At 47.1% G+C, this 26,477-nt stretch overlaps 7 protein-coding genes and 2 long non-coding RNA genes across 13 annotated transcripts in view; 2 read left to right on the top strand and 7 right to left on the bottom strand.

Moving 5' to 3' along the window:
* The window catches only part of LOC108159144 (solute carrier family 41 member 2), a 28,819-nt gene extending 23,372 nt beyond the window's left edge, over window positions 1-5,447 (bottom strand). The window contains exons 1-2 of one of the 3 annotated variants that reach the window (XM_017292179.2): window positions 5,194-5,447; window positions 3,288-3,378 (exon numbers count right to left, since the gene is read on the bottom strand). In XM_017292179.2, the coding sequence (XP_017147668.1) occupies window positions 3,288-3,378; window positions 5,194-5,256 (154 nt within the window). In that variant the 5' untranslated portion in view covers window positions 5,257-5,447. Of the gene's footprint in view, window positions 1-3,287; window positions 3,379-3,971; window positions 4,049-4,729; window positions 4,829-5,193 lie in introns of those variants that run through there. The other 2 variants (XM_017292169.2, XM_017292159.2) reach the window with 2 other exon arrangements.
* A 439-nt stretch (window positions 5,448-5,886) lies between these two features.
* LOC108159126 (protein ovarian tumor locus) lies at window positions 5,887-10,330 on the top strand. Of its 2 annotated transcripts, XM_017292115.2 has the most exons (9): window positions 5,887-6,250; window positions 6,601-6,847; window positions 6,923-7,020; window positions 7,093-7,247; window positions 7,307-7,675; window positions 7,752-7,888; window positions 8,057-8,188; window positions 8,290-9,543; window positions 9,610-10,330. In XM_017292115.2, the coding sequence occupies exons 2-9, from the start codon at window positions 6,611-6,613 to the stop codon at window positions 9,799-9,801; spliced, it is 2,574 nt and encodes an 857-aa protein (XP_017147604.1). In that variant the 5' UTR covers window positions 5,887-6,250; window positions 6,601-6,610; the 3' UTR covers window positions 9,802-10,330. The 2 variants fall into 2 exon arrangements, with proteins under 2 accessions (XP_017147604.1, XP_017147613.1); XM_017292124.2 differs by lacking the exon at window positions 8,057-8,188 and having other exon boundaries at window positions 5,899-6,250.
* Window positions 10,143-11,530, bottom strand: LOC117186044. The gene is made up of 3 exons (XR_004471226.1): window positions 10,750-11,530; window positions 10,507-10,675; window positions 10,143-10,435 (listed from the first exon to the last, which is right to left on the bottom strand). It is a non-coding gene; the product is annotated as an uncharacterized LOC117186044 (long non-coding RNA).
* A 376-nt stretch (window positions 11,531-11,906) lies between these two features.
* Window positions 11,907-13,218, bottom strand: LOC108165161 (chorion protein S38). Its single transcript, XM_017301228.2, has 2 exons — window positions 13,092-13,218; window positions 11,907-13,004 (listed from the first exon to the last, which is right to left on the bottom strand). Exons 1-2 carry the CDS (start codon window positions 13,134-13,136, stop codon window positions 12,075-12,077), a joined length of 975 nt encoding a protein of 324 aa, XP_017156717.1. The 5' UTR covers window positions 13,137-13,218; the 3' UTR covers window positions 11,907-12,074.
* A 1,617-nt stretch (window positions 13,219-14,835) lies between these two features.
* LOC108150948 (chorion protein S36) lies at window positions 14,836-16,002 on the bottom strand. Its single transcript, XM_017279285.2, has 2 exons — window positions 15,894-16,002; window positions 14,836-15,805 (listed from the first exon to the last, which is right to left on the bottom strand). Exons 1-2 carry the CDS (start codon window positions 15,939-15,941, stop codon window positions 14,975-14,977), a joined length of 879 nt encoding a protein of 292 aa, XP_017134774.1. The 5' UTR covers window positions 15,942-16,002; the 3' UTR covers window positions 14,836-14,974.
* Window positions 16,003-16,823: 821 nt separating this feature from the next.
* LOC108151210 (putative mediator of RNA polymerase II transcription subunit 26) lies at window positions 16,824-18,119 on the bottom strand. Its single transcript, XM_017279693.2, has 2 exons — window positions 18,008-18,119; window positions 16,824-17,937 (listed from the first exon to the last, which is right to left on the bottom strand). Exons 1-2 carry the CDS (start codon window positions 18,083-18,085, stop codon window positions 16,939-16,941), a joined length of 1,077 nt encoding a protein of 358 aa, XP_017135182.1. The 5' UTR covers window positions 18,086-18,119; the 3' UTR covers window positions 16,824-16,938.
* Window positions 18,120-19,845: 1,726 nt separating this feature from the next.
* Window positions 19,846-22,169, bottom strand: LOC108164663. 2 transcript variants are annotated; one of them, XM_017300517.2, is made up of 3 exons: window positions 21,659-22,086; window positions 21,530-21,590; window positions 19,846-20,203 (listed from the first exon to the last, which is right to left on the bottom strand). In XM_017300517.2, the coding sequence occupies exons 1-3, from the start codon at window positions 22,068-22,070 to the stop codon at window positions 20,179-20,181; spliced, it is 498 nt and encodes a 165-aa protein (XP_017156006.2). In that variant the 5' UTR covers window positions 22,071-22,086; the 3' UTR covers window positions 19,846-20,178. The 2 variants fall into 2 exon arrangements, with proteins under 2 accessions (XP_017156006.2, XP_017156005.2); XM_017300516.2 differs by lacking the exon at window positions 19,846-20,203 and having other exon boundaries at window positions 20,277-21,590; window positions 21,659-22,169.
* An 830-nt stretch (window positions 22,170-22,999) lies between these two features.
* On the top strand, window positions 23,000-25,145 carry LOC108164667. Its single transcript, XR_004471692.1, has 3 exons — window positions 23,000-23,086; window positions 23,311-24,963; window positions 25,054-25,145. It is a non-coding gene; the product is annotated as an uncharacterized LOC108164667 (long non-coding RNA).
* LOC108164665 lies at window positions 24,101-26,008 on the bottom strand. Its single transcript, XM_017300518.2, has 4 exons — window positions 25,922-26,008; window positions 25,531-25,719; window positions 24,898-24,983; window positions 24,101-24,831 (listed from the first exon to the last, which is right to left on the bottom strand). The coding sequence occupies exons 1-4, from the start codon at window positions 25,976-25,978 to the stop codon at window positions 24,255-24,257; spliced, it is 909 nt and encodes a 302-aa protein (XP_017156007.1). The 5' UTR covers window positions 25,979-26,008; the 3' UTR covers window positions 24,101-24,254.
* Between the last annotated feature and the right edge of the window lie 469 nt (window positions 26,009-26,477).

A 26,477-nucleotide genomic window follows, 5' to 3' on the forward strand; every position in this document is an offset into this window, starting at 1 on the left:
ACAATCCCCTCTGAGCTGTAGTACGACATTAGCTGATGATGATGATTTTTGATGAATTCGGGGTCTGTCATTCGGTCGCTGATAACCCGATTCCACGGAGAGACGATAGAATCCTACGGCCAGCCAAGGAAACAATGAAAACGGGATCATAAATAAGATAAAGCCACCAAATGGCAGTGTCAACAATTTTAGATGGCGATGCAATGGTTTGATTAGCGTAGGAACTCTCGAGCCAGACACTCCATATTACTGACAATCAAGTCGGTTGAGTGAACGATTAGCTGTCTTTGTGGACTATAAACCTTTTCCAAGATATTGAAACGTATTCGAAATATATTTAATGATGGTTTCTAGGTGGGAAAACATGTGGGGTGTTCATAGAATAATCAAACTAAAACTGTATGAGCACTGAAGGGGTTGCTTTTTGGGAACCCCAGAAGCACAATCGAAAATTTCGAAAACTAAAAATACATGTAGTGTGCATGATTTTATTTTTGGTATTGTGATCTCTGAATTATTACTCTGATCTACTCATTCAGGCCTAAAAGTGATAATTTTTTCGCACAGTGCAATAGATCCAATCACCGAAAAACAACTCATAAAATACTTGGTAAAGAGTAAAACAGCTGTTTTTTATTTCCATACACGCGTGAGCGTGGAACATCACTTTTCATTCGCGTAGCCAGACCTTTTGGCTAGCATTTGAGCGACCGAATCAAAATTCTCGACTCGAGTATGGGGATTAAAATTTCAAGAACACTTTAGGAGGAAAGTAGTCGCATCAGCAGCTGTATCTAGCGAAACCTACTCTAACTGGTCGATCCGTTCGTGTCGTTGAGTCATTGGATTAGGGGTATTAACATTCCAATTACCAGCAATTATTTGAGAAAACATTACTTTCACACATTTGTATTTTATTTGTTCCCCACAGTTCTGTGATCACTGGTGCCTCTCTTTCTCCCTGTCTCTCTCCGTCTCGCTTTTGTAATCAAAGTAAGGAGTACAAAGTAGAGAACAAACATACCTGCCCCATCGCTGCTCTCGTCATCGCAGGTGTTTATGAGTCGGGCATAGCCGCAATAGTGTCTGCCATGACCCCGTCCTGCACCGCCCAGCAGCCCATCCATGACAACAAAAATTTTAGGGGGTTTTCAACGTGGACCCAAGAATTAATTTTTTTATTTTTCTTTAATTTTTTTTCGCATGTCCCGTGCTCCGATTCTGAATGACGACTGAAGTTGCGGCTGGGCTGGGCTGGGCGACAGTTTCTTTTTGGTAACAGAATACCAGACACTATTTGATCGAGCGCTATTTACACAAATGTGTTTCGTAGGCACTAAAAATAGTGGGCGATCTACGGATATTATTTCACATTTACTGGCTATTCCAGGTTAGTCCCTTTGGAAATCCGGCAGATCAGCGGCGTCATTAATCGGTGTTTTGGCATTTTCGGTTAATGGGATCAAAATTAATTACTCAATTTACGGGACTATCATAATTTCCAGAGCACAAATGACGTCGTCTGTCATCTCTAGCGAAAGATGAGGTGTTAATACCAATATTTGCATTACTCTTTACCACAATCCCCTTGCTGACTGACGTCATAACAAGCAGCAGCAACAGCCAAAGCCAGAGCCGGAGTCAGGGCAGCCTCCGAATTCCAGTTAGAAATCTCACCCTCAAAACCCACTCAATTGGGTACGCGTGTAAGCCCTTGAGCTTCTAGAGAGGGAGCACTTAATAAGACTGTATGTAAAGCGCCGGGAAGTTCTTCTGGAAGTCGTCCCGTCTAGTCATCAAATGTTGCTATAACGCATGAATACCTACAAACTTTTTTAAAACGGTTGGTTTTGATGTTCAACTGATAATTCCAAAGGCAGCTATCGTATCTTGTCGGAACCTTAGATAAACATAATCTCCCCAAGAAGAGCGATCGAAAATGATCCCCATACACGTCTCTGTACTCTCCGTGTAACAGGTATTACCATCCGCAGGTGCCGACCGCTTGACCGTTATGCGGCGTTGCCTTGCATGGCTGGAATGAAGGGCTAGGGATGGGGGTAATCGACTGATTATTGAGGCTAGGTGAATACCCGACAATGGCAATGAAAATACATTTAAATTGCAGTTAATTGTTACTAGGTTAAGTCATTCAATTAAAGAAAGATATTTTACCAACGATGGATTTTGCCATTCAAACAATTGGCAAATCGGTTTCTATTTTTCCCACAATACTTACTTTTCGCAATATCTTGAAATATAACCATAGCATATGGTTTTAGAACCCATTTTCTCCCAAAAAAAAACGATAGGTGTAATGCCAATCGTGTAAAGGGTGTAACTTATGCGATGGATAATGCAGGACTGTGCGGGACTGTCACCTTGTGGGTGATTTTTGTCCATCTCTAAGCTATCGATTCAACGATTATCAAGTGGCAGCAGTTCAACCCTGACAAACAGCTGAGCATAGCGGCGGAACCGTTAACAACAACAACGAAATAGCCTGGCAGGCGGCAATGGCAATGAAAGTGCAATGGCAGTTGTTTACACAAAATAAACAAATGCAGCAGCAGCAGCAGCAACAACAACTAAGTGGGTTAAGCAGTGCAGTGCATGCACTGCTTGCACTTTGCCGCTGGCCTTAAACTTTGATTTTCATGGTCACACACTCAAGCCAAGCATAAAAAAGAGACAAGACAACAACAAAGCATAATGTAATTGGTATTGAGAAAAATAAACAAAATTAATAATTAACATTAAATTAATTGCCGCACAGCTCGAGTGGAGTCGAGTGGATTGCAGTGTTGGTACTTTTTAATGGCGCATGTAAAGTGCATGCGAAATGCATTTCACGGTTTTCTTATAAATAGCGTGCAGCAAATTATGGGAACAGCAATAAAAGATGTCACACAGCGACAAACACACACACACACACAAAGAACAAAGAAAAGCAACTTAAATAAATCAAAAAGAATAAAAAAAATCAAAGAGATGTTCCTGGTTATATCTTCAAAAACAGAACAGCGACTGGATTTGCATAAATCAGATAGACAGCCGGACGGTATGCGGATTAAAATGGTTGGGTCCCCACACTTGTAGGTTAGTGTTAATGGATTCAAATTGGATTAGTAAACAAATCCCTGCCTTAGTTTATATTTAAATACTAAAATTAGCAACCAAAGGGAGGTGTTGGGGTAAAGTTACGTGGCATGGTGCTGGGTGGTAGGGGGGTGTGGATGGTAACACGTAATATATAGAGTGGGGATAGTGTGACAAAAATAGCTTACGTATGGGCCTGCGGCGCAATCTGGACTCATTATTCTTGCCGCCACTGTTCGGAGGGCTCTCAATCGGCTTCATGTTGCCACGGTCCCAATACTACGACAACAACAACAAGTGGGTGTGGGGGCGTGGCGTGGCGTAGATGGGCGTTTTATATAATGTATTCGATTTTTATGTGAAAAGAAAAGAACCAAAAGAAAGATACATACATAAGGTAAATGTCGAGGCAAACAAAATGTAAGAACAAATTTCAAATCAAATGAAAGCAATACAAAAACACTCGTGGCAGCACTGTCAATTCTTTTGGTCGCACAATTTTCTGACACGCCACTGTATTAACGGATTCCGAATGTCTACGGTCGCGGTCAGAAAAGTAGACCCAGTACAGTAAGTGCTTCCAACTGAACACCATTCACTGTAACCTTCTCTTGTGAACGATTCTCAAAAGAATACACCAAGCATTTAAAGTTCTTTAATCTGGATAATGTACTGGCCCGCCACTGTAGGCCACTTCAAAAGATAACAGTGCAAAATAACCGGTTCGACAGCGCCGCCACGCAACTCGCACGCACACACACACACACACATTCAAAATTAACATTTGGCAAAAAAAAAGAGTTATTTTTCCCGTCTTCCACCCCCTTTACGTTTGTTCTTTGCCTATGCCTTTCGATGTTTTTATGTTTTACCTCTTTCTCCCTCGGCACAAACGCGAATGATCGAAGGCAACTGACAAACCGAGAGCGAAAGATCTTTGCCGCTGACTGACCGGCAAACAAAACAATCGCAACAGCAGCAACAACTTGTGAACAAAAAGAGCAGAGTAGAAGGAAATTGTTATCAAATAAGCGCGACGCTGGCGTTAAGTCGCGCCTGAAAGACATGTCGGGGTAGGGCGAAGACGAAGAGAGGGTACTTGTCAGAGTAAGATAAGATAACTTTTTTGAAGGATAGTTTTAATCGTTGTATAAGAGAAACCGCAATTCCCGACCGATATTGATAAGGAGATGCCAATTTAGTATTTAGATTTAATCAATCCGCTTATACAAAATATGTACATATGTATGTATGTATGTATGTGTGTAGTTTTATAACACAAGCCCAGGGGTTCCTTGGTGGTCATGACATTGACCACGAAACCTTGATAAAGGTGAAGATGAAAGAAATAATCAAAAACATACGCATATTATGTACATGTATGTATATGAATGTATTTACATACATACATATGTATGTAAGTGGGAGGCAACTCCAAGAGTGGAAAAAGAACAGAAGAAATAGAGAGGGGGGAATGCCCTGTTGGCCTGAAGAGAGAGAGAGAGAGAGAGAGGGACCTTGTTTTGCATGCGTTCAATAAACTTAGATAAACAGTTAATCGATTCACCAACGCACTCACTCCGGGGGAAAGACAACACGTGCTTTGTCTCTCCTATTGATTTTTACCCACCAGCGTCAGCTCCCAGCCAAAGGGAGCAGGAGCACGATATGTACGAGTAGATGGGGAAATAACTGCACAATTCCATTGTTTGAATTTCATAATCAAACGTAACTTTTCCTCCCGCAGGGATCAGATGGTTTTCTTTGATTTTCCGTGACTTACGGCGCACACACGTGTTGTAGTCGGTTATGAGGGATTTTATTTTGCATTCTGATGACTGTTTCGTCTTTTGTTTGTTACATTTGTGGTTATGTTTTGACGAAATGCAGGGGAAGAAAAACGGCAAGTTATTGCCGCTGGTGGGGAATGGTGTGGGTGGGCGTACACAGATGAATGATGAAACACCGAGAGAAGTCGAAACAAACGGAACAAAAACAGAAGTAGGAGTGACACACACTTACAAGATAACCAAAACGAAGTAGTCAACAACATTTAACAATTGGAAAAAAAAAACAAAAACAGCACACACTCACATCTTTTCCAGACAACTTTAGTCGCGGTAACAGCGCGAACTTGAAGTTTACTCCTGGCTTCATTGACTTGCAATTTCAAACTGAGGCCAGCGGGGCAACAACAACCAAAGAAAAGCGCAGACAACAACGGCTATGCGGTGGCGGCATTTTCCACCCCATTCTGCAGCAGACGCGGCACAGGCAACAACAAAAACCACAGGAGTTGGCTCTTCTTGTTCTCCCCTCCCAGCATGCACAGCAGCCTGGCGCTTTCGGTGATGGCCTAGCACACATGTTCCGGTATCGATAGACTCCGCACACATCGATAGTAAATATTTTGATTATATTTGTGTGTTCAAAATATGTATATAAGTATATTTCCTCTAATAGTAACAGTAGCTTTAATGAAAGCCAGATTTAAAACTCGTTAACATTTCACAAGGATGTATTATTTCAACTTGCTTGGATCGCTTGGATATGTGGAGCGCCCTCTTGCGCACTCGTTCGTCCCTTTGGATTTCCGTATTTAAACATCGCGCATTTAAACATCCAGATTTATAGTCCGCGCTTGGATAGTTTTTCAAATTAGTTCAACAAATTATAATACCAGCAGTAATTTATTAAGATAATAGATTAAAATTGCCTATCGATCTATCCTTTTCACCGTTTCTTGTGGCAACTCTTTTTTTAAGCGCCCTCCTTCTCACTCCCTCATTCGGACAACTGGAAAGCTGGAAAGAAATTCCAATACACTACGCAGATCGTTCCAACTCTTTGAATCCACTGTAGTGTACGGACGCGGATAAGCTGAAGCTGACGGTCGAAAGATATATATTAAAATCAGTGCAAGTGCAAGGAAATAATATAGAAGAAAAGCCAAAAAAAAACCCATTTGAGTCGTTTCGTGTAATATTTTTTAACATTTTCGTTACATATATTTTTTTGCCCACTCTCCCTACGTGTGTGCCAGCCATCCTTATTCCGGCTAGTTCATTTTATATTTAGAGTTAGTTTTTTGTGTTTTTTTTCGACCGGTATCGCAGTTTGTAATTAGTTGCCATTACTGCAAGGAGTTAAGGTACGTTACGTAAGAAATTTGTACATTGTATAAATAGATATGTGTATGCGTGCAGGTGCATGTATCAAAATTGGCGTCAAGTATAACATTTTTTGATGATCTTCATTTGCCTGGCCTTGTTCGCCCTGACGCCATGTTGAAAATGTGTATACATTGACGATGTTACATATCGTCATCTCTTTTTAGCGCACACATAGACGCTGGAATTGCGCGGTAAAGCGCCGTTGCTTGCGTGGAAATCTGGAATTTTGCTTGCAACGTTTGAGAATTTCTCGCCTTCGAATGTTCTTTGCGAAATTCCAGTGGGTTTTTGTGCAATAATTATAGAGAAAATATTGTTGCGTTTCTAGGGGTCTCACCATGGAGTCACTATTGATGGAACTGGAGCGCCCAGTCACCTCGGGCAGCCGCCAGGCACCCGATCCGTTTGACCAATATCTGGAAAGTCGCGGAATGTACCGCAAGCACACGGCCCGCGACGCCTCCAGCCTTTTCCGTGTGATTGCCGAGCAGATGTACGACACCCAGCACCTGCACTACGAGCTGCGCCAGGAATGTGTACGCTATATGACAAGCAAGCGTCGCATCTTCGAGCAGGTGCGAAAATGCTCCTCGAAACTTATTCGTTCCCCTCTGGGCTAATTAATATTCTCCCCCCGACTCTTTTTGCAGTATATTAATGGAAATTTCGACAAGTATTGCAGAGAGTTGGCCAAGCCCAAGACCTATGGCTCCATGCTTGAGCTGAGGGCCATGTGCCTCATATATCGGTGAGTGGTGTGGTTCTTCTGTCCTTTGGGCAGGGCAGTGCAGCAAAATCAAATCTTTCTTGTTTGGGGCAGGCGCAATGTGATCCTGTATGAGCCGTTCAACATGGGCGCGGGCGTGATCTTTAATCGCCACTTTGTGAATTACTTTCGCGTATTTTACACCAAGGAGAACCACTTTGATTCCGTATTCGAGCTAGAGGACATGAAATTGGCAGCCGTTTGTCAGTGTAAGTGGAGAACACCACTCGAAGGGGGGTGTGTTTATTAATCTTCTCCCTGCTTATAGCAATCACTTTCAAGATGCTCTACCAGTCGCTCTTCAAGTTGCCGGACGTGGACTTTGCCGTGGAGAGCATGCTCCATCCGCACACCTTTCAGTGGGACTGCTTCAAGGCCGAACTCGATCCTAGGGGCTACATGATACGTCTGCGCTGTAGCGATGGCCGCCTCTTTAAGCTGGACGTGCCGGAGCTCACGAAATGCATTCTCGAGAATTACAAGCTCTGTAAATTTCACAGCAGCAGCATCTCGAGCATCGAGGAGTTGTCATCCGGCGGGGGCGGGGCTGAGTTGGGGCGGGATTCGACTGAGAATGATATACCGCAAATGTGTCCCAATCGATATGTCTCGTGTGTCCGTCAGCTGCTGGACGATGGTAAGAGATGGCTAGCTAAGAGATGGCTTCCATTAGGATGAAATGGTCTGTAATGTGCCTTGTGCTTCGCTTACAGGAATCACACCGTTTCCCTACAAGGTGGCCAAGTCCTTGGACCCCAACATGTATCGCAATGTGGAGTTTGATGTGTGGAACGAAATACGCAAGGAGTCAAAACGCTTCAATGTCTATCACAATGATTACAACTTTAAGGTAAAACAGGAGGGAGAAGCCACACACACACAGCCCGACACACTCACACACGTTTCATCAATCTACACGTTTCATCATCCATGTCATCCACCCATGTCGTCTCGCTTATCTATCTCTTAAACGTTTCGTTTGTTCTGGTTTTCCCTGTTTTTCGTGTCCTCTTTGCAGGTGGGAGCCAAGTGCCTGGTGGAGTTTAATCTGGGGAAAAAATTGGAGGATTGCACGGGCTACATCCAAAAAATTAATGTCAAAAACAACGAGAGTATTGTGTTCATAGAGAAGTTTGGCAAAAATATATTGGTACCCCACCCTTCCTTATGTTATTTCTAATCTTTTGAATGTTCCCTACTGCCGGACGGATAAGTAAATCCTAAAGTCTCTCTCTTTGTCGTTCTCTTTAGGTGCCCTATGATACGATACATCCTGTGGCACCCGACGATTTTCATCCCTGGGAGGTGCCGTATCGCCAACAGCAGCACATGCAGCGACAGATACAGCGCGAGCACATAACCAAATTCTTTAACAAGAACAAGTTGCAAAAGTGGCGGAAATCCAAGTCGCCCGATGCGAGCGCCTACTTCCAGCCCCATGTCCAGCAGCAACAGGAGCCCCGACATTCGGAGCACCCACGCGAAAACGCATACAAAAGCATGATCGAAATCATCCAGCTGGAATCGGATCCGAACGGGGAGCAGCCGCAGCAGCAGCAGAAGAAGACTTCGATGTCAAAAAGCGATAAGCGCGAGCGTGATGATCGGGCCTCCAAATTGCAACAGACATCGTCGTCTAAGTCGCAAGAGCCATCATCCTCTGGGCCAGCTCCGCCAGGAGTAGGAGCAGTAGCCGCCGCTGGTACCGCCCACTTTGTGCCCTACATGCCGCTGATGGCGGGCGGCGGTCGTAGTGGCCTCCCGCCACCACCGACAGCCTGGTCGGGCTCTCCCATAGCAGTGCCCGAGGAGGCTTTCCGCTTTCCAATGCCACCGCCGCCGCCGCCAAAGAATTGCGTGATGATGCCCTTCGGGGGATTTGCACCGTCGCCGCAGGGGACCATTGCCCTGCATCCGCCGCTACCGTTTATGTCGATGGCACCGCCGCCACACCCAAACCGTACAGCACCATCGCTACATCCGCTCTCGTTTGAGGGACAAACACGTCGCTCGTTCATTTCGAATGGCGGGGATATGCCGCCGGACATGGAAACATTGCGATACTTTTACAACATGGGCGTAGATTTGCATCTACGCATGTCGACTATCGGGACCGAACCGGAGTTGAATGCGGCTGCCGGAGTGGAGGATCCAATGGGCAAGCTGCATTTTGCCACAACACCACCGCCCACACCCGATGCTGGTGAGCATGAAAACGGCAATACATTTGCGTCGAATCGTGGCTCGGGATCGAACAAGTCGCGCGGCAATCGTCCAGAGCAGCTGAAAGACCTAAACAATACGATGGCACATGCTGTATCTTTCTTGCCCACGCCAACGCCATCGCCCAGCACCAATGGCCGGTCGTTCAGCTTCTTGACTACGTCGCCGGTGGGGCCGCTGCCCCTCTCGCCGAGCCACCTGGTGAGCCCGGCAGGTCCGGCACTATTCTTTCAAACAGCACTTCCGCCATCCCCCCTGGCTAGGGGTGCTGCTGGAGGACAGGTAAGATCTGCATTTCAATTTCCATTTTCATCGAGTATTGTAACGATATATGTGTTGATTTCGTAGAATCGGTATGCCTGGCCCTTGTCGCCGCCAATGATATCCTCGACCGCCGCTCCACCAGTCTTTGAGGTGATGAACAACTTTCCCAACGATGGCAGCACGCTGCAGCCCAATAAACAGCAGCAGGTGGCCACGAAGCCTTCCCCAGGCAAAAATCAGCCTGCAGATGCCTATGCTGCAACCCGTCATCAGTAAAGCGGGGAAGGAAGGAAGGGCATGAGAAAAGGATCACCTAAAGGACACCCACCACCGAACCACGGGCATCAACGTATCTTTAGGCCATAACATTCCACCAGAGCCCCCCCATTTGACTTTTTTTTTCATATAAATTAACGCACTTTTAAATTTGTAGACTTTTTAAAATCCGTAAAGAAGAGAATTACAAGACATTCCACCAGACCCACCCCGATTACCCAGCGACGAGAGGACGATAATCTATTCCCTTAGTAACTCAAATCACACCCTAGGATCACATTTCACATACATATATCGATTGCAAAATTTAACCCTGTTTCCAGTTCATTTTAAATCTGTTATCAAATTCACTTGTATGCGATTTTATTAGCTCTAAACAGAACAACAGAACAAGAACGTTTGCCACAAAAGAACAAATTAAAAGACCATATTTAACCAACATTTACTCTACAAAAAGTTAACCTGCTCGAAAAATACATATATTCAAATTATTTTCATCAGCTAAATACAGTAATTTTTGTACCAAGAATTAAGAATTTTTATTGTAAATTCAGTTCGAGGCCAGGCTTTGCGTTGCTTTGGCAATGGTTGTCGGTCTCTGCACTGATCTGCTGGTCGCTGGTCGCTGGCCTTTCTATAAGCGGAAAATGAATTAAATAAGAATAATTGGCTGATTTGGGAGATACGATTTGATGTACTACACACCTGTCGGTCTCTAATGGAGATTTTTGGAACTCTGGAACTTTGCAAATCTGGACGCCTTTGAATAGAGATAAAGAACTGATATATGTTTGGATCATGCGCGACCTACCAGCTTAGTAATAGATATGGTAGTCCGATCTTTGGACAGATTAGATGGAGGCAAAAGCTTTTGCTATTTGTTTGGATTATGATTAAAATTATTGAATTATTCATTTATCATGGGAGCGGCTGCACACAGGGACATACCTTTCTATAAATAAGGAATACGTGCTCAAAAAAAATAACAAAAAAACTTCCAGCATCTGCTGGACTCAACGTGTTCTGCCCACAATAGTGAGAATAAACTTGGTAATATCCATCACTAAAGAGCGAAAGTCCTTGGGCTGGTTGTGCAGCGACACATAGTTTTTGCCCACTTTCAAAGGATGCATATTGCCGCCGGAGCAAAGAGAGAGCAACGAACAGAGTACCAGGAGCAGGCGCTGGGCCGTGAGCATGTGCCAAAGAGTAAAGAATACGCGCCTCATTTTCGTAGTATCTTTGCTGCGGGTTTATTCGAACTTGTAACAGATTTTTGTAGTATTTCGCGTTTACTTTTGGTTTCGTTTCGTTTTCTGTTGTGTTGTTGTTGAATGCACTCAATTTAATTCTGCTTACAGACTGAAATCGCTTTGCGAAAGTGTCGCATTTTTATGCTGATTTTTCAAACTGGCCAAAAGGGCGGCGCGTCACCTGATGACCTACTTACTAGATTGTTACTGCTGGCAGTTATCATGCATTGTTACCGACTGAGCGGGCGGATGTTAAGGGTGAATATTAGCAATAGTAAGCGGTGGGCGTATGTGACATTGCCTGGATCACGCACACGCACTGGCAAGGACGAGAGATGTACGGTCCCTACAATGGAAATTTAGACTGCACTTTACGACCAGACCCATACATTAGTTTGTCGAGAGTTTTTGACCACCTATTTAATTCTGATAGATATGCATGGGCCAATAGGAGACGGTTTTGATTAAAAGCGACTTTGTTTACCTTTTTTATTCCGATACATTTGAAGCGAACCTCCATCGATTACTTTCATCGATATCGATTACCAATAAGAGTTGCCCAGTTTGAGAATATAAGAAATCAGCTAAAATAAAATAAACTAAAATCTGTATTATATGGCTTATATATTCAAAACAAGAGGGCTTCTTTTTTCTGCATTGTAATTTTGGTAGCATATTGTTATTCTTGCCCAGCTTTGAGTAAAACGATAGCAAAAAATATCTACTGCTATTATCGCATAGCAGACCTGGTTCGAAAAGTGCATGCGAAATTTCTATGTACTGAAAATTTTTGTGCCGCCGCTCTTCCGCCGTCCGCTTTCCGCCTCTATCCAAATAATAAATCATTAGTAATTTTTTTAAATTTTTTTATTTGTTTGCAAAGAAACCTGAGTGCCACGCCTTCCATTGTGCATTGGTTGGTTGTGTGTGTGTGGGGTGTGTGGACGTTCAGGCTGTGTAAAAACATAGTAACTAAACGCCAGAGCCAGCCACTGAAAGGCCGACACGCAGCGTCCCAACCTAATAGGAGGGAGCCGAGTAGGCTCCGGGTCCGGCAGGGCCGGCACCACCGTAGTGCTGATGGCTGTGACCGTGACCGTGATCGTGACCGCCACCGTAGTGACTCTCGCGATCGCCAGCGATGCTGGCCAGGGCGGAGAGACCCTGATTGCCACCCTGGAGCAGCTGGTATCCGGCACTGGCAGCGGCGCTGTCGGCACCGGAGGCATAGGCGGGCAGAGCTTGGCCGGAACCGTGCTGGTGGCCGCCGCCGTGTCCGGAACCGTGCGAGCCGGCACCGTGACCGTGAGCACCGTGACCTCCGTGGCCGTGTCCGTGGTGGGAGCCCTGGGAGCCGCCGTGGGAGCCTTGTCCGTAGCCCTGTTTGTTCTCATTCACGAAGTACTTCTCTGCTGGGGGCTTGACCACATTGACGAACACGGGCTCGACCTTGACGCGACGTGGGTGGTGCTTAACGTAGACCTTGCGGAGCACGATTGCTGGGGGCTTGTGGAGCACGACGGGTGCGGGCTTCACCACCAATGGAGGATGATTCACCAGCACCTTGGTGGGCGGACGCTTCACAATGATGGGCGCGGGACGATGGATCAGAATCTCGCCCTTGTTCTGGGGATAGGTGATGGATGAGGTCAGGGTGTTGCCCTTGGTGTTCACCGGCTTGTAGGGGATGTTCTGGTCGGAGCCATAGCTGCTCTGTCCAGAGGAGGCATAGCCGCTCTGTCCGGCCTGGGCCACGCCCGAGGCGTCGGAACCCTCACCAGCACCAGATCCGCCATTGCTTATGGTGTACTCGCCGCCACTGCTGCCGGCACCGCCAGCAGATGCTCCGGCCGATCCATCGGCGCCTCCATCATTGCCACCTGGACCGCCCCCGGCCCCGGGACCGCCGTAGCCCTGTTGCGCACCATAGCCATTGGCACTGGCGCATGCCTGCAAAAAGAAGAGCGAAACGGAGACGATTGTAGATCATGTAGACGATCCACATCTCTGTGGAGGAGCATCTCTTGTGGTACGTACGATCAGGCAGGCGGCCAGAGCCCAAATGTAGCTCTGTCTTGTCATCTTTTTCTCCAGTTGCAGTTCCCAGTTGGCGCTCCGATGGTGGTGCTCCCAATTGGATTGTCTGATGTCTTCTGCTGCCCTGCCTCACTCGGAGATTTCTTTAAATATGCTCTGGCTGGACAGTACGTGACATTTGGCCAGCGCCAATCCCGGTTCGAGAGCTGGCGGCCCCCCAAGCTTGTTCCGCTCAAAAACTTCGTCATGTTCTTGTTATGGTTCTTCTGGTTGTTGTTGCTGCCGGGGTTTTGGCCCACGCGATGCGAACGAAACATGGCCAAATGCTGATAGATCGCACGCATCGCACATCGCGCATCGCACCCATATCACGGCTTCTTACGTAGAAACCAAAAACAAACAGCACCAACAATCGACACTTTTGAATCTCTCAGAGCTGCATATCGAGGTCCGAACGTCTGCGGAGAGATTGCGATTGCCCGGCCAGCCAGCGCTGCTTCCGCATTGGCCACCCATGAAATCTGAGTGCGGGACTAGCGAATGGCGGAAGGAAAGATTTCCCTCCCTGAATTGAATTAAGGATTGAGGCTTTGGTATAAATCATACTCTTGGTTACCTTTCGCTTGAATTGATTTGTATTTTTGCTGCCTGTTTTGTATGGAATGCTTTCTTTCAGAGGCCTACAATCGCATGGAGCTAGATGTTTATACACATTCTTCCTCAAGAGATGGAAAATACAATTGCTGAGCGTCTCAGTGGAACAGCTTCTCTGCGAGGATTTCTTGGAGATTTCTATGGAAAGATAATGCCACGTGTTTTGGGATCTGTAGCTCACAGTCCACGGACTATAGGATAGAGGAAAGAGGCTTTCGGCTGCAAATTGCTAACTGCTAATAATAGACTAAGTTAACAACATTAAAGGGCAATAGGGAACAGCAGACAAAACAACACGAAAATGGTTTTACAAATCTGAACGATTGAAGATACTGGTAAATGTTACTATATCCGGTTATAGGTTAAGGCAAAAGGTATTAGAATTGTGTCATAGAACTCTAAAAAACTTTTTAAAGATATCAAAGAACGTACTCTAAAGCAAATCGAATTCGTATGCTTACAATTTACTGTGTCTGACCATCAAATGCTTATTGTATTTTAACCTCTTATAAGTAGTAATAATTGTAATCGAATAATAGTATTCCAATCCATTCCTTCGTTTAACTTCATATAGGCACACATGTATTATATTTCCATAAGTATTGTGCATTCTGCAATTGTATGTATCGGCAGAAAATAGCTCTACAAGTGTATATGGTTCATATGTGATTGAATTTGACTTTATCCAGAAGAAAAATGTTACCAGTTGAAGCTGATTTCATTGCAGATATCATTAAAGATATGCCAAGAATGTCTATGTGTCTAGAGATAACGAAAATATGTAAATCTGGAGTGGGAATCAGCCAAAAGCCATAGTAGCTAAGGCCGCCGCTCTTCCCTGTAGCTTTTGTTTGTATGTTTGCCTCTATAAATAACTTTAAGGACCCTGAAACTGAATTGAACTACTATAGAATCCTCAAAAGTAGATTCTTTCATTTTGGGTATATAAAATCAATGCTGTATCAAATGTCTAAGCAAACATTCATGAGTAGTATGCCGTCGAATGTATCGACAATGAATGATTCCAACTTTCAAATAGATCACAATTGGATGGATTCCCCTTCCTTTCCCCAGTCGGTCAATAATTATATATTTTAAGCATATTTTCCATTTTTTATTTGCATTCAGCAAGGGGCAAAAAAAAAACAAATTTGTTAAATTAAACAGCTGCTCCGCGTACAGAAGACGAGGAGCACTCCTTGGCCAGGAGAAGGAAACTCTAAGCTGGCTTAGTAGTTGGCCTGGCCATAGGGGGAGGGGCTGTTGTAGAGGGGTGCCTCGTTGCCGGCGGCATAGCCATCGGCGGAGGAGGCAGAACCGGCAGCGGAGGCGGCCCCAGAGCCACCGTACGACTGCTGCTGGCTACCGTACGACTGCGGCTGGCTACCGTACGACTGCGGCTGTCCATAGACGGGGGCAACAACGGGTGCCAGTGGCGCCTCGATCTTCTTGCCCGGCTTGTAGACCTTCACGTAGACGGGATTAAGGCTGAGGGGGGTGGGCACCTTGTTGATCACCTCCTGCTGGTAGATGACCGAAGGCTTGATCTTGTAGATCACGGGATTGCCACGGACCACGGTGGGGGGTCCGCTGTTCACATGCGCTGGTGGTGCGCCCGGCTGGTGGACAATGATGGGGGGCAGGGGCTGGGTGGCGATCACCTGGTGGTTGTTGTGGCCCGACGGCACCAGCAGGGAACGGAACAGATGCTGATCCACAAACTGGGGCGAGACGACATTGATCTTGCCCTGGCGGATGTTGCTGGCGAGATTCGTCTCGGCCAGCGACTCGGCAATGTCCTCGGAGTTCTTCAGCTTCTGGTAGGTGGGATTGGCGTTCAGAGCCTGCAGCTGGGCCTGGACACGACCCAGACGACGGGCCTCCTCTTGCGTGGGCTGGATCTCGGCCTGCGCTGCGATCTGGCTGGCCGCTGGCTGCGAGCCGCCCGTCGCCACGTTCACGTACTCCTCGAGGCCCCCAGACGGGCCACTGGGCAGGTACTGAATGGGTCCATGGCCGGGACCACCACCTCCACCTTGACCATAATTAGCGCTTACCAGCTGGACAAAGACACAAAGAGATGGGCTTGGGTTAGCTTAGGGAATGGGCGGCGGGGGTTGTCTGGGTCTCAGGCTGGGGCTGTCTTACCGGTGCCGCAGCGATGGCGAGAATGCCAAACCAGAGTCCGAGTTGCATGTTGCGGGTTACGTGTGTGTTGTCTACTGCTCGGTGTCTGGCCACCGGGCTAGCTCTTTATAGCGCCTATAATCGCCCCCCGCCATGGTCGGCTACGTGATCTTTACCAACGATTTCCCATTTCCGATTTCGGTTCACCTTTGTGTCTCGGCCAACTCAGAAAGCCATCAGCCCTCAGCCAACCTCCTAACCACCCAACTGCTCCGCTCCGCTCCGCTCAGATCAGATCAGATCTCTCTGTCTCTCGTCGCAATCTCATCTCTCTGTGCCATTGGACGGATGGCTTCTTTGTGGCATACCCATACCTCTTGTGAGTCAAACCCATGGTTGCCCGATCTCCCGCTCAATCTTTGACGAACCAAAGTGGCTTGAGTGGAGTGGCTTGATCTCTTTGGGGGTTACGCAGACCAAGATGAGTGTTTCTCTTTCTCAGAAAGTATTTAGTTGTGGATTTCTTAGGGTTTTCTTTCAACTTCAGCATCTTCTGGCTGATAGAAGATTGAAGATAAAGGTTAAGATTTTAGTGCGATTTCGATCATCTGCTGTTTGGGAATAAAGTCACAACCAGTCTCTAGATGGAAAGACTTGAGAGAACTTTACACAGTAGCACAAAGGTCTTCGTTAAACTGTTAAAGAATTAAATATGGTGCCATGATCTCTATCTTTGTGGAAGTATACCTTAATGCCCGTTCATTATCAAAAGATCTTCCGGATCTTCCTCTTCTCTTTGAGACCTTCATTAACTTCCGTTCAGTGGTTTCCAATGGAGGCATCGTAGTGTTTCATTTTCTTTATCTAAAGTGATTTTGGGTGATTTTCCAACCACTTGGATAGTTGGCCCCAACCAGGAGTCCTCTTAATCCTCGCACAAACAACATCATAGCTGTGGTTTTCCTCATTTTATTTTGTACTTCCCCTTAAATGTTTGTGTAATGTAATTGGCTGTGCCTCATTTATAGAACCCAATTGGAGGCCAGGCCTTAAGTCTAAGCTAATCCTAGAGTCCCCGCCTGTACAGGAGATAGGTGAGATCGCGGGTGGGTCGACTGCCGTAGTCGTTGAAGGGCGACTTGAACGGCAGCTGGCTGCCAAAGGTGTCCGACTCATCTTCGTCGGGGGATCGTCCGATGCCACCTCCCGCTTGAATGGCCGCTGCTGCTGCGTGCTGGGCTCCCGGACTCGATTGGGCCGCATGCAGCTGATCCTCGCTGGAGTTGATGATAGTACGGATGGGTGGGCGGTGGTTGATGTATCGCACTTGTTGTTGTTGCTGCGGCTGCTGTTGCTGGGCCTTGGGCCTTGGATATGGTCTTTGGTATCTGTGTGTGTGTGGCTGCTGTTGGTGTGTGTGTTGGTGTGTGTGTGGGTGTGGGTATTGGTGTATCTGTGTGTGTGCTCGTGGTGTGTATTGCTGGGCATGCTGCTGTGTGTAACCATATCTCTGCTGCTGCTGCTGCTGCTGATGGATCAGGTATCGCTGCTTCATGGCCAAGGCCTCTCCCTCAAGACCCTGCTGCTGCCTGGGGGAGCTACGTTGCGTATAGCGAGCTCTGGGCTGCTGTTGCATGGAGTCTGGTCGCTCTGCCCCCGGCAGATACTCATGGTGCACCTCCTCGTGAATGCCATTCTGTGTCTGATTGACCAGACGATTGTACTCTTCATTGGTGCCGCCCACCTGCAGGTGAATGGCATGCTTGAAGTCATCCCCCAGATGCTTCATCCAGAATGTGTCATCCACCTCTCCCGTGGTATAGATGCGCGTGGTCTGGCCGCTCTTGGCCTTGCCCACCACCGCATTGGTGGCGGACAGCACATCAATCACATCGTACTCCTGCTTCGACGCAGAGCCACTGCCCGGCGGCGACAGCTGCTCCACGCGCGCCGCCTTCCGAAGATCTCCAGTGATCAGACGATCGGTGGTCTCTGGTATGGACGGACTGGGACTAGTGGCCTCGTCGTCATCGATATCCTCACTGGCCGTGGTATCGTTGATATTCTACGGAATATGATGGATGTGTGTTCGCTTAGTTCGGTTCTTGGCTTTGGGGGGAATCTCGAAGACTTACCTCTGGCCGGACTCGGCCCAGGGCCAGCATCAGCAGCAAGAGCAGCAGTGGCCAACTGCAGTGGACTTTCGATTCCATTTCGATGGAGCTCGCATTTGACTGAACCCGGGGCAGCCAATGGATTCCGTTTAAATAGCCACCAAAAGACACTGCCACTGCCACTCTGCCACTGCGTGAGCTGCCGTGAATGCTCAGGTTACGCGCCAAGTCCGAAACAGAAGAAAAAAAACGGAAGAAAAACGTGCCGGGACGTGATCTATGGTCAGATACTCAGATGTGTATCATCATCAACGAATCTGTTGTGATCTTGATGCGTCAGTCCCATAGCCATAGCCGTAGCCAGGCAGAGATCGTACGAGACAGAGAAAAGCACTCACTCCCAGGGCCATTGGAAATAGTTTTTACTGAATGATTTAACCAGCTCTCTTTCTCTCTCCGACTCTGTCTCTCCGCTTCTGTATTACCTCAGAATGGGGCAATTCTTATCGTTTGGCAGTGGCAAAGGAATACAAATGATAGGTATATCCCAATGGCTTTCTTTAATGCTGTTCAGTGTTCTTTTTATCTCGTATCTCTCTCTCTCTATATGTAGAGATTTTGGCTCAATCCAAAAGAATTTTACTGGCTTGAATGATCAACAACTTGCACATACTCGTACTTACTATGGAACCGCAGCCATGGCATGCAGCCATTAACAGATCGTGATAAATACTCATTTTTGAAATAATTGAGCTCATACGAGCATGTTCACTAATTCATTAAATTGAATGCCGAATCTTTGATAACATTGAATTTTGATATCACATTTTATCACGATAAAGACCTGTTTATGTGCAAAGGAAAAAATGGATCAATGATAATATTATGTGCCACAAAATGTATGAAATATATACCTTTGTATGATTATACTTTTACCTCAGACTCGGCTTGAAAATATAGCAAAAAGGTATAGCATGTAACATACATATGTACCATAGAAATCCATCCTTAAATTTTAAACGTTAAAATTCTGGAGCAACCATTTGGCAGGAATTATACTTTGGAGATGGTCAAAAACTAAACAAAGAAAGTCCTCCGGAATTGAGAAGAAATGTAAGGCAAACACTGGACATCTTCAAGCCTCGTTCGGGTTCTAAGCAGCCCTGATGGTGCCTGTTTCCTGCACCATTCATATCACTTTTGGGCTTTGCTATCCCCATGGAAACCATATACAGACTATAGCGGAGTTGCCCAGAGAGAAAATGGTTCGCTTTTACAAATACAGTACAATACTTTTCCCAGTCCTAAAACTCACGGTCTGGTACAGTCTTTTTTTTATTCTTCATTGATGCCTACGCCTTATCCGTTGTGCTTGGGGATCGCAGTCGGACCTCTTTTCTTTGTGGTAAAAGGAGGTCTAACTTACCGGTGATTGGCCTTGGCGCCATTTGCCACCCATCTCCATAACCTGGGCAGAAAGTAGTAGTCCAAGGTGTTTCCTCTGCTTTCTGCTGTCAGAAGTAAACACTTGCTAGCCATCCTCTGGGGAGGTCCAGTAGGAGCAACGGAACGGCAAGAACCGCGACTCTACATTCATATCCGATACTCAGTCAGTATGGACGCCAGAGGATACACACTGCACGAGGAAGAGGTTGGAAGGCGCTGTTTCTTCTGGCTATAATAATGATCCGATCCAAGCCCGATTCGACAATCATTTTCTATGATTCTTTGTTTTCGGTTGTGCATTTTTACGGGCATACTTTTAGGGGAATACATTTCGTGTACGCAACCTGAGGAACCGAACCCCACCGCCCCAAAAATCAAATCAAGCGTATCCAAGCATTTTAATCAAAAGCAAATATTTTATTAAACTCTGAATTGGAGCAAAAAAAAACGTGGAGAGCTGCAGAAAGACAAGGCGAAACGTAGACAGAAATTTGTGGAGGACAGAGTGCGAGAGAGATGGAGAGAGGGAGAGGGAGAGGAAAGGGATAGGGTAGGTGGTCAGAAATCTAGTTACATTTATATGCAAGACTCCCCAGAATGGTGCTCCACTGGCCTACATTCGGAGACCCCATTTGGCCGACCTCAGCATATTGATTGGGTGCGGTTCGCGTTGGGTTGTTTATGGGTTTTGGGTTTGGGTTTGGGTTTGGGCTTTCGGTTTTCGGTTTTCGGTTTTGGGTGTCTCTTCAGTAGCCCTCATCGTGGTTGCAGCTGCAAAGAGAAGAAAAAACGAAGGGGAAAGTGAATGAAAAAAGAAACGCCAACATCATTTTCAATTTATTACATATATTCATTTTTGTTTGCTTGGTTGGGGGGGTGGTGGTGGGGTGGTGTTGTGGTTATCTTCTTATGGAACTATGTAAATTAGATATAAGCTAAAGATCACTTTGGGACTCTGGGGGCTAGAACCAGGCTCGCAGGTACTCGGAAATGGGTGGCACATTGTAGGTGTCGATACTGTAGCCGTTCTGGACATGACTGTTGTAGCCATAGGTCTTGGCGGGCGTCGTGGAGTAGTCGGCATGAAGGGTATGGTCCGGCTCAGTGGACGAGTCGAAGCCCCAGCCGCCGAGGCGTCCGTCAATGAGCTTCTTGAGGAAGTCCGTTGTTTGCCTCTTCTGATGGGGCTCGGGATAGTGCGTGCTCGACTCCAGATAGTGCGGATGCGGGTAGATAATCTCTGAGATGAGTCTGTCCAGCTGAGAGTCGGACACATGCTCTACGGGATAGCCACCGCCGCTGCCCAGCAGAGCAGATGGATAACCACGCCGCGTCACCGACTCCAAGTCGCCGGCAAACTGCAGCGGCGTGGAGCCCTGCTCCAGCGGATCGGGCACGGAGGTCGTCGACAGCAGACTGCGAAGCTGCGAATCATCCACATACTTGTAGTCGTCCAGTGGCAGACCCAATGGCGATGGGATCTGCAGTGGATAGTAGTAGCCCAAAGCGGCTCGCTTGGCGGGTATGGTGTTCTGCTGTTCCGTCGTCACTGGCAGCTCTGTTTGATCCTCCGTCGGATCGAACTCTTTGCCAGCCTCTTCGGTGGCTGGAGGGAGAGGCTGAGGAGGAGGAGGCCCGACTGCCGTAATGGCGCCACAGCCCATATGACACTGGCCCGGCTGGAAATTTGGATTGAGCGTCTCCGGCATGAACTGTATGATCTCGGGGGCCGTCAAGTCAATCTGGGCCCGTTCCCGCTCCAGCAGATCGAATTCTCCTTTGATATCACGCTTGGCCAGCCGCCTACCCAATCCCAACCAGCCAGCCGGTGACTTCTTGGTCTTGCGCTTCGTCTTTGGGGATGGTTCATGCGACTCTGCTGGCATCAGGCCAAAGAGTTTCTGCTGCTGCTGCTGCTGCTGGGCGGCCAAATCCTTGTGATAGAGCTTCACGTAGCGTGGGGGTCGCTCCTGGAGCTGTTGCTGGCGCATTAGACGCCTGCGGATCAATGAGCCGGGCGTGCGCAGGTCACGACGACGTCGTATGGCATTGGGGGACCTTGGGCCTGGGTCTGGGCCTGGGCCTGGGGCTACATACCTTGGTTTGGGGCTGGAGCAGCTCGAGCAACTGCAGCTGGATGTATGCTTGGCGGCACAATCTGCAAAGGGTGATCATGATTGGTTATTATTTTAACAATGGCAGGGTATGGGTTGATCTCCCACTCACCTCCTTTGTTGACCGTCACCCGATCGACTTTGGCATACAGCTTGGATTCGGGATACTTGGGCGGCGGCGGTGTCCTGGGCTGTTCGACGGTGAAATCGAAGCTATAGCTGATCTTCGCCTTGGTCTGGACGGGTTTTTCCACACGATAGCCATACTCGCTGGCCCCATACTTCTTGGGCTTGGGCGGATTGGGCACATTCAGCTGATAGCCCAGCTGGGTGGGACAGGCACAGCCCTCGCCCGTATAGACGACCTCAACAGGAGCCGACTGGACCAGGCCTAGTACCACAACCAGGCCCAGAAGGGTTAACAATTGGCGCATAATTCTTTCGTTTGGATCTGTGTGCGGATCGATGTGTGCTTTCGTGTCTGCCGTTGGGGCTACTACTAGCCGCAGCTTCAATTGTCGCATTCTTTATATGGAACCGTTGCATCCACCGATGCAATGTCTCACGCAGCCGCCGGCCACTGACCACGTCTCTGGGGCTTGAGGTTGGGGCTCTGTGTGCCCCAACGAGCAGCTCGTTGAACTTGAACTTCGGCAAGGTTTTCTCTATATGCTCTCCCCTCTGTTGTGGTTGTTTTTGGGTTTCGCTGACCTTTTCAAATTTCAAAATTTGCATTTGCTTTCGCATTGGGTCATGTTTTCCATCAAAAGACATGTTCCCAGCTTTCGCTGGTTTTTTCAGTGTCTTTCAGCGTTTAAATTGGCTAAATCCAAATGTTGTGCCAAATTAATTTTCTCATTTGGCTTGTGGCGCGCGTTGATGCTGCCACACATTCCAAGGATGCCATGCCACACAAATACAGTGCTGGGAAGGGGGGAAGGGAAGCCTGCAGTGAAAATGCTTCATTATGCTTATGCCCTCTGCCTCTAACTCTACCTCTGTTTTGGGATCGCAACGTTTCAATTGTGTGTGTTTTCTTATGGCATTACCTCTGCTCTGCTCTCTCGCTTGCCCTGACTGCATTCGTTTTCGTTCGGCTTCCGCCTTCGGTGGCTCTCTCTGCCTGCCATCTGCAAGGGAAGTTCCTCGTGTGGTTCTGTGCCTCGGCTAACGCTGACTGAATTTACTTCGATTCCCCTCTGCTCTGCCTTTGCTCTGTTTTCACCCTGTCTCTGCTGCTCTGCTCTGCTAAATGCTTTCAATCAATTGCTTGTTGTGGCTAATCTCTACCCTCTACCTCACGATCCACTCCACTCTCCGATCGCATTCTCTCTCACTCTCTCAGTAATGCAATAGGAAAATGATAAGATGCAGCCAAGTAACTGTACGGCAAGCACGCCAGAAAGATGAGTCAATTCATGCACAGCCTATTGAAAAAAAAAAATGTGTACAAAGTACATATTTGGATTTAGTAGTCTTGGAAAATCATCAGGAATTTCCAGTGTATTCAGTTCATTCGAGAAGTCGGAGCAATACGGAAGTAATTAAAATTCAATATTTTAAATTACAGAAGTGCAAACACCTTTTTTTTATGTTTTTAAAAGTGTTTGTTTAAAGTGTTAATGGAAAGCTATTTATCAAGCATTAACGTGAAGAAATTAATTGACCTATGAAAATTCGTAGTAATTCTTTTGGTGGCATATTTCAGAATTTCTTGTCGATCTGATTTCGTTCAATAAGAACAAATTCTCTTTATTTGTACAGGTCTTGGCTCGTCTAGACGGTTTTTTGGGATGTTTCCCATGGATATATTTAGATATCCTCGCTAGCCGCGAGAATAGATCCCTTCTTGGCTAGAAGAGCCTCTGCTGGAGCTGTCGTCACTGGGTTTGGCTTTTTGTGTGCCTCGTCGTCCGAAGCATTAACCTCACTACTGGAAATATCCTCCGAAGAACGATCCTCAATGGAGATTAAGATCACTGTCTTAGAGCCATGAAGCTACACGGATTTTTTTCTCTTGGTGTGTGCATGTGGTACGCCACCGTTTTTAGAGCGTAGACGGAAGTAAACAAGGAGGTCGGATGCCAGTTTTTTCAGTAGGTTCGAAATGTCGGAGATAAGTCGAATTCTAAATTAAATCCTAGTATATGAAAAGCTTCAAAAGAAACAAATTCTCTTCAGTTTTAAAGAAGCTCAACTGGTGGGGGTCAGCCCATCATCGTTGGACTTCCCACAAAGGGAAACAATCTGCTAAGAAAGTGAAATTTTTCTCCATTGAAATCGGATCGTTCGTCGGAGATAATTTCCAGTATTGAGACTAGTATTTAGAGGACGAAGCCCGCCAAAAAGTCAGCCCAGATGGCAGACTCTCATCTCTCGCCACCCCTCGGGCGATGAAACCAAAGGGCTCCAGCGAGGACTACGACAATCGATAAGAAAGAGCCTGTCAAGAATCCACAACTCTGAAGACATCAGAAGAAAGATACATAGGTTCCGACCTAAGGAACCAGTGGCTGATTAAATCTAACATATGAATATATGAAATATGTAAGTGTAGATTAATGTATAGCCACGTTTGTGTTTGTTTTTTGCATAAATAGTGAGAAGTCAATATATTTAAACTCTAAGCCAGACAGACAAACATCCATCCATTCATTCCTTAGTATAAATAGTAGATATTTACAATCGGAAGGATGAGCAGGATATGCCTAATAGCAGCTACCAGCATCTGGCTCCTGGCGATTCGCATTGCGGTAGGAGGTTATGCGTCCCGGCTTGAATCCACAATCAACGGAAACCTTGCCGGCCACCTTGCCGTAGCCATCGCTGGAGGCGCTCTTGGAGGCGTAGCTGCTGGAGCCGTAGCTGCTGGAGCCATAGCTGCTGGAGCCATAGCTCGAGCGGGAACTGGATATTTTCTTGAACTTGGGGTTCTTAAATTGCTCGGTTATGTAGCCCAGCTGCTTGTAGGTTAACTGGGGGGCCGGCTCATCATCGGACTGCTGTTGCTCCTCCTCCTCGATGTACTCCTCTTCCTCCTCCTGTTTGGCAACATAGTTGGGCTTCTTCAGAGTGATGACCTCGCTCTTCAGCTTGAAGAGATTCTCCTCGGGCACATTGGAGAACTGTACCTTTTGAACACCATCCACAGGCTTCTGTGCAAAGCCAAAGGCCAGCTTAGCCTCGGGCACATTGATGGCCTTGCCGGCCTGGGCAGCCAGGCTCACACTGATGGGATCTGCGGCCGGACTGTTATCTTCCTCCTTCTCGGCCGCATAGGCAATGCTGTGAAAGGTTCAGGTGGTTAGCACATGGGACTGACGGTATCGTAATGGGGCTGGATCCACTTACTTGCCATAGCTGGAACTGGAGCTGGAGCCACTGCTGTAGCTATCGTCGCTCTGCTGGCATGCGCAGGTGGGTTTGCATGGTGTCGTCTGTGTGTAAATGATCGAGAGTTTCGGGGTATCGTTATAAGGTATCGAATTTGGTTTCTATCATTTTCAGATTGTTGATGCTTAGAAGCACGTACGGAGCGATAATGATGACGGGCGAAGAGCATAATGATGGTGAAGTTTACGGTGACAAGGCATAGTTGAGGCTCTGGCTAGTATTGCAACCCACGACTCACTGGCGGCTCTCTGATAAAGAGGTCGACGCGGAAATACTATATACTGCAGCTGAGGATGATGATGTTCTCGATGATGATGGATGCGCGCATTGATTAAAATTAGTTACTGGTCCCGGATCTATTGTGCTAGGGCTAATTCTAAGACTTAAGCTATTATGAGTGGTTAGTCATGTTGGTTAGATTTGATACTGGTAGCCGGATGAACGCCTCTTGTAGCAGTCGATATGCTCCAGACGTTGCAGACGCTCGGCCAGACGGCGAGCCGCCAGTGTTTTGGCCTCGAGTGCACCCTCGAGCATACGGCGACCCAAGAGATTGTTGAAGGCGTGCACATATTGAAAGAGATCACGTACTTTTCCGCAGGTCTTGGGCAGTTGGGCGGGTTCGATCAGCTGCTTGCTGCACCAGCAATTGTCACCGATCGGCGAGAGGTTCACATCGCTGGGCTCATAGTAGCGGGGCTTCGGACGCACAATTGTCGGTCCTTGGCAGCTTTGGCAATAGTCGGAACCCTTTTCCGAGCATACACAGGCAGCCAGCAGCTGTAAAACCAGTAGAAATGTTTAATTAAACACATTTATCTTTTATCAAGTAAACACACGCGAATTTTTTAAGCAGTGTTCGCTAACGTCAAAAGAGCTTTCTTCAATCCGTCACATTAGTCGTCGCACTTTCACACGCACAATTATTGCCGGTCCGTTCAAATGAGATGTTCTTGCTCGCTCTTTCCTTCGATATGCTTACCGCTTGAGTGCAGTGCATCGCCAGCAGCAATGAGAGAAACAGTTTACAGGCTTGCATTCTGGTCTGCTTTGGGGCTTGGCTTTGGTTTGGTTTTCTTATCGGTCGCGTGCCGCTCGGTGCTCGTTAAAAGTTTGAACTGCTAATGGAGTGGACCACACGTTTTATATACCCCAGAAGACTGAGAAGCGCTGCTTGGGGTCTCGTCATTGCAGTTGCTCTCAGAACATTAGTTTTTGTTGTTGTTGCCGTGTTTCTCTCGATTCGGGCTAAAAGAAATCTTGGCCATTCATGGTTAAGGTTCAGTGCAGCATCACACTCGGCAGCATCCAGCTCAGCGCTTTCTCGATTGAACTTGACTGGCCCACACCAGGGTCAGGTTCAGGTTCAGGTGCGGGCGGCGCTGTCTGCTGATGCTGCAGCGACGCGACCGCCACCGCCGCTGCTCGAAGCCAGTAGGTACGTGCTCCCCGGAATTGGGCAGCGCCCAACCTGATATTGATAAAAACAAAACTACCATAAACAGACAAATCTGTTGAATTCCATAGAATTTCATATC

The sequence above is a fragment of the Drosophila miranda genome, chromosome XL, assembly GCF_003369915.1.
Source record: "Drosophila miranda strain MSH22 chromosome XL, D.miranda_PacBio2.1, whole genome shotgun sequence".
Taxonomy (NCBI): domain Eukaryota; kingdom Metazoa; phylum Arthropoda; class Insecta; order Diptera; family Drosophilidae; genus Drosophila; species Drosophila miranda.

Excerpts from the sequence above, each read along its gene's own strand:
- LOC108165161 (XM_017301228.2), bottom strand. The coding sequence starts at position 13,136 with ATGACAAGACAGAGCTACATTTGGGCTCTGGCCGCCTGCCTGATC. Across the intron at positions 13,005-13,091 it reads CTCTGGCCGCCTGCCTGATC|GCATGCGCCAGTGCCAATGG; the intron begins GTACGTACCACA and ends TTCTTTTTGCAG.
- LOC108164663 (XM_017300516.2), bottom strand. The coding sequence starts at position 22,070 with ATGCGACAATTGAAGCTGCGGCTAGTAGTAGCCCCAACGGCAGACACG. Across the intron at positions 21,591-21,658 it reads GGTGACGGTCAACAAAGGAG|ATTGTGCCGCCAAGCATACA; the intron begins GTGAGTGGGAGA and ends CACCCTTTGCAG.
- LOC108164665 (XM_017300518.2), bottom strand. The coding sequence starts at position 25,978 with ATGCAAGCCTGTAAACTGTTTCTCTCATTGCTGCTGGCGATGCACTGC. Across the intron at positions 25,720-25,921 it reads CGATGCACTGCACTCAAGCG|CTGCTGGCTGCCTGTGTATG; the intron begins GTAAGCATATCG and ends CTGGTTTTACAG. Across the intron at positions 24,832-24,897 it reads TCCAGTTCCAGCTATGGCAA|CATTGCCTATGCGGCCGAGA; the intron begins GTAAGTGGATCC and ends AACCTTTCACAG.
- LOC108150948 (XM_017279285.2), bottom strand. The coding sequence starts at position 15,941 with ATGCAACTCGGACTCTGGTTTGGCATTCTCGCCATCGCTGCGGCACCG. Across the intron at positions 15,806-15,893 it reads TCGCCATCGCTGCGGCACCG|CTGGTAAGCGCTAATTATGG; the intron begins GTAAGACAGCCC and ends GTCTTTGTCCAG.
- LOC108151210 (XM_017279693.2), bottom strand. The coding sequence starts at position 18,085 with ATGGAATCGAAAGTCCACTGCAGTTGGCCACTGCTGCTCTTGCTGCTG. Across the intron at positions 17,938-18,007 it reads TGGGCCGAGTCCGGCCAGAG|AATATCAACGATACCACGGC; the intron begins GTAAGTCTTCGA and ends CATATTCCGTAG.
- LOC108159126 (XM_017292115.2), top strand. The coding sequence starts at position 6,611 with ATGGAGTCACTATTGATGGAACTGGAGCGCCCAGTCACCTCGGGCAGC. Across the intron at positions 7,021-7,092 it reads GCCATGTGCCTCATATATCG|GCGCAATGTGATCCTGTATG; the intron begins GTGAGTGGTGTG and ends TGTTTGGGGCAG. Across the intron at positions 7,676-7,751 it reads CCGTCAGCTGCTGGACGATG|GAATCACACCGTTTCCCTAC; the intron begins GTAAGAGATGGC and ends CTTCGCTTACAG.